The sequence below is a fragment of the Chelonus insularis genome, unplaced genomic scaffold (assembly GCF_013357705.1).
Source record: "Chelonus insularis isolate UGA/USDA-ARS -01 unplaced genomic scaffold, ASM1335770v1 contig_3_pilon, whole genome shotgun sequence".
NCBI lineage: Eukaryota > Metazoa > Arthropoda > Insecta > Hymenoptera > Braconidae > Chelonus > Chelonus insularis.
In genome coordinates this window covers 801,694-816,975 of record NW_023276556.1, presented here as the reverse complement: position 1 = coordinate 816,975, position 15,282 = coordinate 801,694, and the positions used below count along the sequence as shown (strand labels likewise).

At 31.4% G+C, this 15,282-nt stretch overlaps 2 protein-coding genes and 1 long non-coding RNA gene across 5 annotated transcripts; 2 read left to right on the top strand and 1 right to left on the bottom strand.

The window, feature by feature from the left end:
* The first annotated feature begins 8,381 nt into the window (after nt 1-8,381).
* LOC118068441 (uncharacterized) lies at nt 8,382-9,186 on the top strand. The gene is made up of 2 exons (XR_004690513.1): nt 8,382-8,939; nt 9,044-9,186. It is a non-coding gene; the product is annotated as an uncharacterized lncRNA (long non-coding RNA).
* Nucleotides 9,187-11,108: 1,922 nt separating this feature from the next.
* LOC118068469 (carboxypeptidase B-like) lies at nt 11,109-12,972 on the top strand. 3 transcript variants are annotated; one of them, XM_035085889.1, is made up of 8 exons: nt 11,109-11,236; nt 11,300-11,363; nt 11,449-11,754; nt 11,833-11,923; nt 12,000-12,145; nt 12,400-12,453; nt 12,547-12,631; nt 12,717-12,972. In XM_035085889.1, the coding sequence occupies exons 1-8, from the start codon at nt 11,154-11,156 to the stop codon at nt 12,917-12,919; spliced, it is 1,032 nt and encodes a 343-aa protein (XP_034941780.1). In that variant the 5' UTR covers nt 11,109-11,153; the 3' UTR covers nt 12,920-12,972. The 3 variants fall into 3 exon arrangements, with proteins under 3 accessions (XP_034941780.1, XP_034941781.1, XP_034941782.1); XM_035085890.1 differs by having other exon boundaries at nt 12,547-12,587; nt 12,717-12,847; XM_035085891.1 differs by having other exon boundaries at nt 11,160-11,236; nt 11,559-11,754.
* A 114-nt stretch (nt 12,973-13,086) lies between these two features.
* On the bottom strand, nt 13,087-15,256 carry LOC118068468 (uncharacterized). The gene is made up of 5 exons (XM_035085888.1): nt 15,047-15,256; nt 14,601-14,956; nt 14,241-14,515; nt 13,932-14,166; nt 13,087-13,845 (listed from the first exon to the last, which is right to left on the bottom strand). Exons 1-5 carry the CDS (start codon nt 15,082-15,084, stop codon nt 13,673-13,675), a joined length of 1,077 nt encoding a protein of 358 aa, XP_034941779.1. The 5' UTR covers nt 15,085-15,256; the 3' UTR covers nt 13,087-13,672.
* Between the last annotated feature and the right edge of the window lie 26 nt (nt 15,257-15,282).

Sequence of the window (15,282 nt, the reverse complement as noted above, 5' to 3'; positions counted from 1 at the left end):
TGGCGAGAGACCTGAAAAGTACTGTTCTCCTCGGGATGGTTTCGCCTCAGCCAATTCAGAGGAACTTCCATATTCTAGATCTTTAGTCTCATACTTGGCTTATTCCGCAAGGATTCCGCTCTCTTAGCACCAATAGCGCTTAAAATAGCTTTCACCAACGGATGTTAACCTTGAAATTTCTCTCTTCTCCGGCTTCGCCATCGATATAATTGCAGACTTTTGAGTAAGAATAGAGCTAAACGCCAACACCTTTTGATGAAATAAATGGCTGAGAAAGGATACTAATTGCTGTGCTGAAGGGTCGTTAGGGACAATTTTTTTTCTTCCGAAGAAAGTCCCGATACTAGTTCATTCCAGCCCGTATCTTCCAGACCTCCAAAGTCCATGTTTCCAGCCCCTGAGGAGGTTGACCCATTGCCAGATCTATTAAATGACTTTTTAGGTTCCACAACTGGAACAGGGCTGCTACACTCCTGCTCTTGAGGTCTGATTAAAAGAGAATTAATATGGTTTAAATTGCTTAATATGTTTGAAAGTTAATTAATCAAATGAGAATAAGAGAAATTTTAATTAAAATTATTTAAACTTATTTATTAGCAAATTTTGAATTAGGCGTTAATAACTGAAATTAAAATAGCTGATCTAAAATAACGTAGAATGTAGAAAGCTGGTTACACGTCGAGGTGATCGCAGACCAGTGTTGAACGATAATTAAGAGGTTGAAGCTGTTGAATCCTAAAAGAAAATATGAATTGGTATTTTCTCAGAGAGTGAAACGTATGCCCGTAATTAGACACAACATTGAATCAACATTTTTAATCAAACTTTATTAGAATTGAATCAAATGGTTCTGTCAGCAGAAGTGTAAAATAAACTTCGTGAAGATTCATGCTGAATCTTCCAATAGACATGTGATCAGAGACTCACTTAATTGCTAATTGAAATTCAATAACAAAACTTGATCTTCTAGAATGTCTCATATCAACCAGTTCAGCCAGCAGATGTTCCTATCTGGAAATCATTGAGATTTGAGAAAATCTCAGCACTTGAGAATGTGGCTGTTTACGTAGTTGATATGTCTCATTTTTAATCAATTGTAGATATAGATCAAGGTATAAGTCAGCAGAAAGCGTGTATAATTTCGTGGAAGACCATCTTAACTTCCTCAAGAATGTGACTTATACGCAATTGATCTAGTAACATAAGAAGAATCAAGGCTGGGCTTGATCCAAACAATAATGAACTTGACTCACAACTTAGTTGAAGATTGAATCCAGCAATATGACTTATTGTAATTGACCAAATACCAATGAAGAAGAAAATCAGAGGCTTAATTCCAAAATTTGGATTGACCACACCAGAAATGTATTTAATTACAACGAAACGACACAGTGCACTCGTTGGAACCTTTTGAAAGACTGAATCATTTTTCTTTAAGATATCTTTGATTAAAAACCAAACGTCTCTTTCTTTGTCCTGATTATGCGTCGATCGTAGACTCATGTGCTGGTACAATCATCATGAAAGTAATAAAAGTATCAACAGATGAATGTAAACTAATACTTAAGTATACATGAGAGTACTTGAAACAGACTCTCAACGAAAACCTTATACTAAATATATTAGTTAAAAATTTTAGTCTTAGCTTCATCATTTTATTAAAAATAAAAGAATGGTGTTAATGTAACAATACAACATCATGATTTTAAACAAGGTCTGACCTCCAAAAGGTTTTCTGCCATCGCGGAGCTTCCACTAGAAATGTTCCCTCTGCTGAGTTGAGGCGTTGCAGGACTTTCGGCATCAAGGATGGTGGCAGAAATACCCAGGCAAGTGTGACCACCCACCTTCTGCTGAAGGTATTGACAATCTGAGCTTCCTGATCGTTGACATTCATTGACACATATCTTTCCACTACCCGAGACTCTTTTGTAGCAAATAGGTATATCTCTGACGTTCCCCACTTTCTGAAAATCATTTAAGATATCGTTTTGCTCAAGTGCCAGTTCGGCAATGGGTTCCCCTCGACAAACTGTCTGCCACGCCATTGTACTTCCCTGGGAGATAGAATGCTGTTAGAGAAATGTGGGCTTGACTGGCCATTAACTTGGCCCCCGGGTTTACATAGATGTTTCTGTTCTTTAAGATATGTCGCGTAACACGGGGGCAGATGATAGTTCGTCGTGCCCCATTTTGCACTGTCCTATATGGTAGTCTGAATATGGGTATTCCGAACACGTCGAGCGCTAGACGCGTTAGCGACCGCCGACCAAAGCGGATAAAGTTGGTACGACGGGAGGCCAAATTCCAAGCCCTGGGGCTGCAAAGTCAAAATATGACATGTAGGCCTAAGTACAATTGGCCAATTGAGGTCGGACTCGTAGTGGTATGTTGTATGGCCTCGGGCTTGTTACGTGTATCCCTGTGCCTGTTCTAGGTGCAGGTATACGCGTCCCGAGAAATGCCATCGCGAAGAGAGTAGAGTTATAGTTTCCCAGAGTTATGCTCAAAGAGGCGAGGTACTCAATTTCCGTCCTTCGGACGGGAGAAGCAAGGCATTTGCCCAGTCCGAGGAATGTTTTATTTTCGTAAATCGACTGGATGCTCAAGTAAACCCGATAGGCAGGGTACTACGAATCCGTAAATGTTCGGAGAGCCTAACTCTACCAAAAATGTGCAGCCCCCCCCCCTCCAAATGTGAATTGGAAGTTCAGGTGTTAAAAAATCAATTGGTCTTTGAATGGCACCTGATGAATTCGCTTATTTATTGATGAAAGGACCAGGATACATGGCAGTGATAGCAGGAGAAGTGGTACATGTAATTAAATGTGTCGAGGTGGAGGTAGCATATAGACCAACGAAGAATGTTATCATCAGCTGCCAATTTACAGAGTAGGTAAGGAAAAACAGGAATTATTTTTGAACCCAAGAGCGCAGATAATAATGCAAAATGGCATTCAAGTAGATTGTGATACAGTCATATCACCAATGTATAAAATTCAAAATGGATGGTATTAAATACTGAAGGAATCTATAAGAGCCAAAAATCCAGAACAAATCAAACCATCAATGAAGTCAACTTGGAAATACGAACAACCAGGAAATCTAGCGACAACCGGAATCTACACTCAAAAAGATATAGATAGATTCAGAGAACATGTGATGTTCCCAGTAGAAAGACCGGCTGTACTTAGCACTATAGCAAGGTCAGTGACTGGTCAACAAACCTATATGCAGGGGATATCTCTAGCAGGGTTGCTAGACGAAAAATCATTAAAAAGAATAGCTGAGAATACTTGGGAAGGAATATGGAGTTCATTTATGGTCTTTGGGACAGCAAGTGCAGGTGTACTAGGATTCATCATGATAATAATTAAAATAAAATAATTAAATTGGTAGTTGACACCATAGTACATGGATATGCTTTACATACAGTTTATGGTTGGTCGATTTAATTAGTAGGAGCAGTCTGGAGCTCTGTAACTCATCTGTTTTTACACTTATCGCATAATAAAGAAGAAAAATTGAAGAAAGAAAAGCCAGTTGTAAAGAATAGAGAAGAGCAGGTAGAAGCTCAACAAAAAAGTGACGTCAAGGTTCTCCCAGAACAATACTATCCTAGTCTAAGGGAAGTCCAACATGGGGCATATGTATAAGAATAAAAATATATCTATATATGCAAAAACAATATATAATGAATGTGTGTATATGTAATGTAAGATGCACTGAATTTTCTTTTATGTAAAAAAATTTTTCTTTGAGTTATCTTTGCACTGTAAAAAAAAGGAGGGGGAGAAATAAATTAATATATTAATACCATATTAACTTTTGTATAATCCAGAATATCATGTCATTGATAATCTATATAATTGACATGGATGGATTCATGGTGAACAAAAGGTTCTTATGCAAGGAGTTTAACTTGATAAATGTGTCAAGTGGAAAAGTTGGACATTCTTATCATCAAGTAGGAGAATACAAACGGTTAAGTGATGCAGATAGAAGGACAGCAAGATATCTAAGAAAACAAATTCATGGGATGAAGTTTGAGGACCAACCAAGAGATAAACCGCAAGAAGACATCAGTAAAAAATAGAAAGAGTTAACAGCTGAAGCAGCGACTGAAGGTGGACGCATAGGGTACAAAGGAGGCAAGGGAATAAAAATTCATTTTAACTTAGAAAACTTAAAATATCCAAGGTTTGATCAGTTATATCTCTAGTATGAGACACCTGAAATCAGAAAGAAGCTAGCAGAATTAGCTTGTGGACGTCACGAGAAGATAGAGAAAGTAAAAGGGGAAGGAAAGACTATTGTGGTAGACACATTTTTAGCAGTAAATCAATAAATTAAAAAGAAAGGAAATTTTTAAGTATATATTTTATGAAAAAGGAGCAAGGTAGTCGAGAGGAAGAATATCTGCAGTAATATAAGAGATATATATCTATATATATACTTTTTTTTGGTTGATTAAAAAAAAATATATATAAATATTGACACTATAGTTAACATATATATTCAATACAGGTTATGTATCACACGTATGTATCCTTGCTCTATTTTTATTTGCTGCGCATTCTTATGCGCAATGAGGAGAATAGGTACTAACGAGCTTCGACTGTAGACAAAATAATCATTAAAGTTTACTTTCATTTCAAGTATCCGTGCAGTTATTTCATAAAACCCGGGGTTTTATTGCTCCCAGACCTACAGTAGACAATCGGAGAGTTTGCGTCCGGAAATGCGTGCGGTAGAGTAGTAGTTATCCCGCATGAGTGATGAAAAAAATTTTTTTCTTTCTAATGAAATAATAATTATATAGTAATTCGTTTGTTCATGCTTTTTTATACATAAAACATTTCAAATTATCTTACCTGTATTAAAAACCATATCCTATTCTTTCAGTAGATACTGTAAGTTTAACTTTTTTTTGTTAGCACTATTTTACTTCTTTAAGTTTTTTCAAAACTATTTCAGATTCTCGTGTAGTACTTGGCACTATAAGGCGGCGATGACTATCAGGACTTTACCATCTTCAAAGGCAGATTAGAGCGATTATAAATAATTCCTATTTAAATGCCATACATGAACTGTGAAATATATAGTCATGTATATGATAATACATGTATGTTTCTATTAATGCACGAAGAGAATTTTTTCAGTAAATGTCAGTGCAAAAATGACAAATGCACTTTTCGAAATTTTTAAGTAAAAATATTTCTGTTCAAAAGCGAATTTTGGGTTATCATAATTAGTTATTTCACTAAGTCAACTTTTAAGTATCAAGCTTACTTGCGACAACTCAAAATTTACTATCGAATAGAGATATTGTTACTTCTAAATTTCGAAACGTGGACTTGCACTCACATATAGTAAAAAAATTCTCTCCGTGTGTAATTGTAATGTAAATGTAAATATCGATGTAAATTGTTTTTTTTTGTCAATAATTTTTTACAATGCACAAAATGAAAAAAATTGTTCGAATTAAATTATTTGTGGAATACTAATCATTTAATTCACCTTCTTCTGTTATCATAATATTAGTTAATAGTCGTTATGAATTTGATGTTCTAATAACAAATAGGGAATTTTTTTTCTTTAAAATTGATTGATTTTTGAATAATTAATTTTTTTTTAATTCTTTTATTATTTATTTTAGTTTCTTATACACCTGGTACAGTAGAATCTACCGGATCACCCATAACTAACGACTCCGAAGAAAAAAATATATAATAGAAAGAATATAGATAAATAATCCGCAAGAGAAAAAATTTTATTCGCAATAGAATTTTAAATTAGAGCAATGAAAAAATAAGCGAATCAGAAGGTAGGAAAAGCGCGCGCCCCATGACAAAGGGTGGGGAAAACACATCGGTAAGATAGGGCAACCAAATATAATAATAGCGGGACCCAGCGCACAGAGGGCAGGAGATGAATTTGCAAAAATTGAAATAAATTTGGGAGCGTGACATCCGTCCCCAATAAGATGTCAGTCAAAGGCATTTTTACAATCTTTTAAATTTAAATCTTTAAATGTATAATCGCACTGATTGTCAATCAAATTCTATGATGCCCAGATTTTTTATCTAATGATCATTTTAAAAATAAGCTTTATTCTTTTAATCTTTCAAAATTGTTTTTTTTTTATTTTCAATCATTCAATATTCAATCAAATTATAAAAATTCTTCTTTTTTAATGTTTATCATTTCGTTGAACAGTCAACTTAAGAAATTAGGACTGGTAAACTATCTTGCGTCGGTATAGTAGAAAAAAAATTCAACTAGTGTCACTGTTTTCTGATAGATGACAGTAATTGCACTGTTTTCAATCAAAAATTCAAAATGCTTATACAGCGAAAAGTCTTCTTGCTGGCTCATGTAATGTCATGTAATTCCTACTACATAAAAAAGTATATTTAGGCTTATAATCTAATGATAATAATAAATGATAATTTAAAATAGCCATGTAATTTCAATAAAGATTATACGTGAAATTACATAAAAGAAACCAAGTCATCCAGTTATTATAGCAGAAAATCCCGAAGCTGATAAAAAAGTTATCAGTAATAAAGAAGGAGCATTTTTTTTATATAATCGAACAAAAATATTATCTATATTAGATAAATTTAACAAAGAATGCATAAATGGAAAATATCCTGCATTATGAAGCATAGATAACATTGGTTTGGATACATTAAATTTAGAAGTAAGTTATAAATTGATGATAAAAGCCACGACTGAAAGATTAAAATTTCGGGTATCAAACGAGACACCGTTGAACTACAAGTCAACTTTTGATTACGCAGCTCTCTTATAGTCCAGTCATATTAAATTTTAAATCGGGAAATCTAGAAGTGGATAAAATTTTAATAGAATATTTGTAGGGGATGTAGAATTAGTTTCCCCTAAAAAAAAGTGAGCTCCGACACCGGGCAAATGTATAATTCATACGTTTATCTACAAAAAAAGAGAGAGATTTTCTCTGAGTCATACAGATTAGCTTGAATGTCATACCTCGATACCATAAATATTTTTATATGACCAATGGTCATGCTACCTTAGACCTTTAAGGCAGGTAGCACCTCGTAAGTTTACTTAGACTTATGGATGCAGGCAGGGGTTCACGCAATTTCCAGATGTGTTTTAAATTCACTCAACATTTTTTTTAAATTCTTAACTTAATTATAATTGTTAATTAGCTATTATTCAAGTATTAGCAACTAACAGAATACAAAAAACAACGTCTTGAAATATTTTAATCATACCTTAGAGACGTAGTGAAGTGCTCATCTCTCCAACTAGAGCTTTGCAATGACATTTAACTTATTTAAAGTTTCCTCTTTTTTCATAATTTTCGATGTAAATTTCGTTTCCAAACACGAAGTAAGGTACTTTTCTCTGAGTCATACAGATTAGCTTGTACGTCATAATTCAATATCCTAATTTTCCTCATTTGTCCATTTGTCAAACTATCTTCGACCTTCAGGGCAGGTAGTACCATTTAGGTTTACCGTGTTTTATAGATGCGGGCAGGCGTCTCCGCACTTCCAAGATGTGCGATTTCGAGAGGATAATGCACAACCGAAACGAGACTACTTTACCGTTATTTTTTCGCATTGAATTTATTTTATTCGTCAATTCGCTATGATTTATGCATTTTTTTTAAATTCTTGACACAAATACAATTATTAATCAGCTGTTAATAAAGCATTATCAACTAACAGAATAAGAAAGTCACAGCTAGATATAATTTGATGAGCAATCCACACAAAGTTAGGTGTTCTTTTCTCCATCAGAGCCCTCACAATGACATTTGAAGCTACCAAAAAAATAGTTCGCATTTTTTTTTAAATTCTTGAGTCAATTACATTTGTCAATTAACGATGATTAAAGTATAAGCAACCGAGAAAATAAGAAAACAACCTTTGGAAATATTTTAACAAAAATATTTTCAGATGTCGTTGTTTTATTGTATCAGTAACATAGCAATACAAATGTTATGTAGCTTTTCTTGCATTTCATTAAAATCATACAATTGGAAGTTATCGTTCATTGGGCAATCATTAATTGTCACATGAAAGTGACATAACAAGATTTCTATATCCTGTAAAATAGTTTATTGATTCAAAATTTATGCTGCAATAATTAAAACATTTTTTTTTTTTCAACAAAAACGTGTTTATTTAACAATTTGTCTGACTAAAATTGATGTATAGTCGGACTGAGAAGAGAGTTCCTTAGATGCTCTTCATGTGTTCTTGTACGCTTGCGCAGTACAGATAATTATTTATCTTTCGTTTGAATATGAAGCGGACTGTCACGATAGGTTAAGCATGTCAAGTTTAGGTTAGTAAGATTTAAAGCTAATGGAAGGAGAATCGCTGAAGTTTCATTTTGAAATCACCTTCTAGTAACGCGTGAAACGTGAGTGAGTTTAGAGAAAATTAAAACAACAAGTAGATACAATTTTTTATTTTTAATTCAACAATGGTTCGGTATACTGAAAATCAGTATCAAAAAATGTACAAATATTATGTGGATAGCAATTATAATGCTAACATGGCTGCTCGTAAGTACCATGACGACCATCCTGGAGAACATTGTCCGTGCCCGAAGACGTTTTTGTTAACATCAAATAGACTTTCTACAACAAATAGTGTCGCTCTTAATCGACGTGAAATTGGTGGACCTTCCGTAACCCGAAAATCATTAAAAAAACAAGAAATGGTGTTAGAGGAATTTCACAAAAATCCAAACAAGACAATCCGTCAAGTAGCCGAAGAGTTAAATATATCAGAGTCGACAGTTCAACGGCACCTTCAAGACGATGAACTTAAAGATATAATACAAAAAAAAAAGTAGAAAACAAACAAAGTCGTATAGAAAGTCAATCAAAGGTTCAAATGAAAAATTAGAAGGAACAATGAGTGTTAAAGAAGGTATTATTTTTGTCCTTTGCATCCAAACTATTGAATTTATGATCAAATTAATCGCACATGATAAATTATTACTGAGTAACTACAAATTCTTTGTTTAAGAGCAGACATAACCAAGTATACAAAAAAAAGCATCAATCGATATTAAGAAGATAACAATAATTTTTAGCGTTGCATCTATTATAAGAATAGCTCATAAGTTATTGTACAAGCAAATATTGAATAAAATAAACAAAATTCGACAAAAAAATATAAGTTTTATGAAATAAAAGAAAATACCTCATTCGTTAAATTTATCCACTATCATTAAGAAAAATATGCGAACTATTTTTTTAGTGGCTTTGAATGTCATCGCGGAGATCTACATAAAAATAAGTACACCTCACGACGTGTCCAAGGCCTAAAAAAATATTTTCAGAGGTTGTTTCCTCACTTTCTCGGTCACTTATATTTGAATAATCAAGAATTAACAAATATAATTTAGTTAAGGATTAATAGAAAAATGCGAAATTTTGTTTTGGTGGCTTCAAATGTCATTGCAGAGGCCTGCATGAAAATGAGTACTCCTCACGACGTGTTTAAGGCCTAAAAAAATATTTCCAGAGGTTGTTTCCTTATTTTCTTATTTGCTCATCCTTCAATAATCGATTATTAACAAATATAATTTAATCGAAAACTGGTAAAAAAATGCGAACTATTTTTTTAGTGGCATTGAATGTCATCGCGGAGGCCTAGAAGTGAAGTGAGTACTCCTCACGACGTGTTTAAGGTCTAAAAAAAGATTTCCAATCAATATATTACCATCATTAATTATTAGTTTACAAGAGTACCGAGGAGCGGCGCTTTCTGTAAATATAAAATAGATATTGAGCACCACTGAGTGGCCTCAGAGAGGGGAGACTTTAGGGTCAGATACAGCGGAATTTCTGCCGCAACTCTGCTGAAAGAATCTTCATGCAGCTTAAGAGCAGCAACTTACGGCAGTCTGATGCATAGTTGCTAACGTTAGATTCTGACACTAGACTTACATTTGAAAAGGAAACAGACGTACGTATTTCTGACTAATGTGTACACACGTAAGCATTGGCCACTAATATTTTTTTTGCAGAATCAACAAACTGGAAAAAAAGCTAAATCTTATCATTCTTTCCACGGGGAAGTTAGTTGTGTGGACCTTTCGGGTTGCTTCCAGACTACTGGAAAGCACTGATATTTTTTTATTAATTTTGATGAAAAATCTAAAAAAAATACCTGTTTGAATTTTCTAGAAATAATTTAAAAAGTAGTCTTTGTCGGTAAAAATTTACGATGAATTTTTTTCTGCAATTTATTGTAACTCAATTTCAATAAGTAGTTAATTAAAAAAAAATTTCATAAAACTTGGCCCAATTTTTGTGATGTTCTCTATTGATAGAAACTATCCGCTGATTGTTCTTAAAAATTGGGCCAAATCTTATATGCTATTAAGCAGCCAGTTTTTCTTAATTTATTAATTATTTTATTGTACATATGAGAATTATTCAGTGTTGATATAATAAACAATTGACGAATTACTGAAAGATGAGGGGACTTTATCAGAATTTAAAATTATCCCACCAAAAAAATTAATAGTTAAATAGATACTTGAAATTACGAAAATAGACTTTCAATTTACATGATATCTACACATAGAAAACGGTTGAAAGAAATTTGCTTTCAATGAATTTATTACTTATTAGTTTTAAACAGAGTCTAAAAAATACATTATGCATTTTTATTTTATCACTCATTTTTTTTGTAATAATTTATCGAATCATTTTTTATTAATCAATATTTTTTTTAAATAAGTAATGAAATCATTTATTGATATTAAAATATTGATACAAAAATTTATGGCTGTTTTAAGAATTGAATAGCATAAAAATAATTTACATTAATGAATGTATTTTTATTCGTATTATGATTATCATTTTTCTGGACTTACTTTGCAAAGTTAGTGTTAACAACATGATACTGAATTATGCTTTTAATACTTCTATCATTTTCTTACTTATGTTTATCATTAACATATAAACATCATGTACAACGATAATAATATGACACTATTGTATGCTTCAGATTATCAAAAATTTCTTGATACAATTCTTTATGATAAAGGAATTGAATTACCTCGTGTATTTATTCGAGACGTGACAGTTATAAAAGCTTTCAGTACGAAAAATAGTCTTATTGTTCATTATGAATCGGGCTTACATTTTAATTTTCTTATTTTTACCTCTTGACGCTTTCGCCGAAATTGGAGTTCTTAGATTAATAAAAGAGTAAGTTATGAAAACATCAATGAATTAATTAGTTATTTTATTAATTATTTGATTTTATAATAGTCAAAGATTTTGGGGATCACCTCTGTTAAGGCATCCTATAAATCATCTTCCGCGTTATGAATCCGTAAGTCATACTATCTTTTATTACAATGTTAATTAATTATTCTAGTTATTGTACTATATCAATAGAAATAATTAACTGTCTTTAGATAACTGATTATTTAGAAAGTATTGCATCTAATTATCGTAATATTGTATCACTAGAAGATATTGGAACTACTTTTGAAGAAAGAACAATATATGCTGTTAAAATTTCTAGTGGTGGAATAGGCAAACCAAAAATCCTAATTGATGCTGCAATGCATGGCCATGAATGGATGGCTCCAACTGTAGCTATATACGCTATACATCAATTAATAACAAATAAATCACATACATATCTTTATCAAAATGTTGACTGGTACATTATTCCTTGTTTAAATCCTGATGGGTATGAATTCACGGTTTCATCAGGTGTAAGTACAGAAAAAAATACCTGGGTTTTACAATTGAATAGAAGTTATACGTATTTTTAAAATAATTCTCCTTTTCAGAATCGTTGGTGGAGAAAAAACAGGTCAATTAATGAAGGATCATCGTGCATCGGTACCGATATAAACAGGAATTTTGATATTGGCTGGATGGGTTAGTTTATACTTACCATTATAATTCATTCATTGATAATATTTAAGAAAATTATAATTATCTGTTATAATTATAGGTAAATCAAACATAGATGATCCTTGCTCAGACTTTTATCGTGGATTCACACCTTTTTCTGAATCTGAAAGTAAGGCATTAAGAAATTTGTTCAGATCTAATAGAGGATTGATCAAAGTATATTTAACTTTACACTCATTTGGAATGGTTCGTATAAGAATTTTTTATTATCTAATAATGGTAAAAAAAGAATCACTCTTTTGTTTTTTTAACATCAGAATTTCGATTTAATTTTAGAGCTCTATTCAAGCTTAAAAAATGTGCACGTTTTCAAAATTTTTTTAACGGTTTAAGTACTTTTGAACTTTAATTTTTCAATAAATAGTAATTGAACAGGTTACTAAAAATAACTTGCTGCTATTTATGTATGATACATAAATACATTTCAGTATATTTTTCAGTACTTTTTGTATCCTTGGAGTTGGACAAAAATATCTACAAACAATTTTGATTTAGTGAGTGATGAAAATTTTATGATACTTTTATAATAAAATTTTAATTAATAATTCAAAGAATCATTCTTGATTTTTTTACTTTTATCAATGTAGCAAATCGTCGCTAATAAAGCTGCAAGGGCAATTACTAGAAGGTATAATACACGATATACTGTTGATAATGTTAGACGTATAGAAAGTAAGCGTTTATTTATTGTTATTACAATGTAAATCATTTTTTTGAAAACTTAAAACATAATTTTGTCTGTGAATTATTTCATTAGATGAAATTTGCGGTTCGAGTGTTGATTGGATGTTAGCTGTTGGAAATGGTGTAGATTTATCTTACACGTTACAATTACCTGGTCATACATATCACATGTTCAAACTGCCTCTCGAAGCAATTGGATTGGAGACTCTTGAAGCTTTTAAAGTGTTTCATTCATACATTGAAAATAAATATTTAACAAATAATGGACAAAATTGAAAAACTATTTATTTTTAAATGTTGGAGATTAACAGTAAGATAAATTTTATAAAAGTAAGATGAAAAGTTATTTGATATAATTTGTCTGGTAATTATTTTATAAAAAAACTAAAAACTATGTAAATGTGCGTTCACATGATAGTAATAAAAATAATAATTCTCTGTAAATATTTTTAAACTATAAATAAATTATTTTCAACAATATTTAATTAATATTTCTTTTACTTGTAATATCATTATGAATTGATGAGTTTTTTGATTATGTTGATTTTGAAAAACAATGGTATATCGTATTATCACATGAATAAATTGGATAACTGATGAATACAATCAATTAAAATTGTGCATATATATATAAATTTAAAACACTATATAAATGAGTAATAAAATATAAATCGTAAAATGCCTGAGCAAAAAAAATTATACTCGGCAAAATTGTTATTTTTGTTATTATATAAAATCTTAAACGTTTAACAATACTTGAATTAAGTCATTAATAGTTAAAATTTACCAATAAAATTGCTTTTAATAACGTTTTACTCTAATTATTCTGGTTTTGTAACAATATACGGATATAAAAATATCAGTTAATTTTTCATTTTAAGAGCACTTGAGTCAGTCTCAATATCATTTGAAGCTCCTTTGGAAGACTTATATATAAAAAATTGATCGCTAATATGATAAAAAATAGTTATTACTGCCTTTGTAAGGCTATTGCTTTTTAGTTGAATCAGTTGATTACCAGGGTGATGTTCAAGTGAAGCGATAGCATTCAACAATATGATTGAGCATGTATTGAAAAGCAGTAGAAGAGACTGAGCCAAATCTTTGTTTCCATAAATTGGTAGCAATTATTTGTTGGCTCATTGGACGAGTAGATTCTTGAATTTCTTCACAAATAGCTACTCCAGTTTGCCAGATTGTTGCTAAAAGTGTTGAATAATAATGATAAACACTTGAAGTAAATATACATAATACATAAGCATTGATATAACGGAAATAAATTATTCACCCAAATTATTGAGAAGTTTATTGGTATCAGGACCATCAAATTTTTGTAAATATTCAATACTGAAGACTCCATACTGTTTCAATTCTTGAAGAGATTCATAATTACAGCAACGAGCACGAGTATTTGTTACAAGATAACTTCCTGGTAAAACTTGTTGCACAATTTCTTTTAAAGCTTCTTCGACCATTCCACATCGATGTTTAGTAGTTTCATCGTTTTTATTTTTTTGCATAGGCTTGAATTAAAATGATTTTTTAAAAAAATGTTAAAAAACTATTGTTATTTAATTTTATTGTTTATAAATATTACCTCCGGTAATGCTTGAATAACATGAAGCCACATTCTAGGTGGTAGTTGACTAGCTTCAGTGATGCAAAGTATTGTGTGCGAGTTATTGTTACGTTTCTTCGTTGTTACAATATTGTCTGGAATTGTATCACTCATAATCCCTCCAGGAAATTCATCAACTAATAAAATAACTCCTGGCCCACCAAGTTGGAATTCTTCAGGATGTGATTTGACAAAAAATTCTGCAACTTGTCCACATCTTTCATAAACCTTTTTTACTACATGCTCTTTGATGTCTAAGATGAATAAAAATTTAATTCGTTACTTTTAGAAACGTTAGTTAATTGTATTGAAAATTATATAAAATAAAAAATACTATACTTAGATTGATAGCAGCAAGATCTAGAGGAATATTTTGACACCAGGCTAATATTAGTTGGAGACAGATTTTAAGATCACATTTGATACCAAAAAAGAATGATCCATCCCGAATGGATTGTTTTTTGTGGCAGTTTGGACAAATCCAGTTATATTTATCAACAATTCTAGCTCCACTCCAAGTCAGAGTTTTTCCTTCACATTCAGGTTGAGGGCATGAAAAAACGTTTCTTATAAGACTGGTGTCTTTTAGCCAACTACAAAGTTCCCCCTCATGACCATGTTGGAACATTGGTTTGACAACAACATCGAAAAACCCTCCTTGATCTCCTATTTTTTCAGCAGGAGGTTTACCATTACTGAAAAAAATAATATAAATATTTTATTTATCTCAAAGCGTATTTCTATTAATAAGTTTCTTTGATAAACTTCGAAAATTTAATACTTACATGATTGGTTTAGGTTCTTGTGCACTAATATTTGTCATTTTTAAACAATTAGTTGATTATAATTCGTAGTAAAATCAACAAAACTATAAGAATGGTGTAAATAAAATTTTTAAATGATTTACGAATTCATATAATGAAAATAAAATGACAAATGTTTAAAAAAAATTAGAGACACAAAGAAAAGGTTATCTGTCAAATATAAACAACATGGCCAATGGGTGTTTCCATTGTTCTTT

Excerpts from the sequence above, each read along its gene's own strand:
- LOC118068469 (XM_035085889.1), top strand. The coding sequence starts at position 11,154 with ATGAATCGGGCTTACATTTTAATTTTCTTATTTTTACCTCTTGACGCT. Across the intron at positions 11,364-11,448 it reads ATCTTCCGCGTTATGAATCC|ATAACTGATTATTTAGAAAG; the intron begins GTAAGTCATACT and ends AACTGTCTTTAG. Across the intron at positions 12,632-12,716 it reads TAATGTTAGACGTATAGAAA|ATGAAATTTGCGGTTCGAGT; the intron begins GTAAGCGTTTAT and ends TTATTTCATTAG.
- LOC118068468 (XM_035085888.1), bottom strand. The coding sequence starts at position 15,084 with ATGACAAATATTAGTGCACAAGAACCTAAACCAATCAT. Across the intron at positions 14,167-14,240 it reads TTATTCAAGCATTACCGGAG|CCTATGCAAAAAAATAAAAA; the intron begins GTAATATTTATA and ends TTTTAATTCAAG. Across the intron at positions 13,846-13,931 it reads TAAACTTCTCAATAATTTGG|CAACAATCTGGCAAACTGGA; the intron begins GTGAATAATTTA and ends CAACACTTTTAG.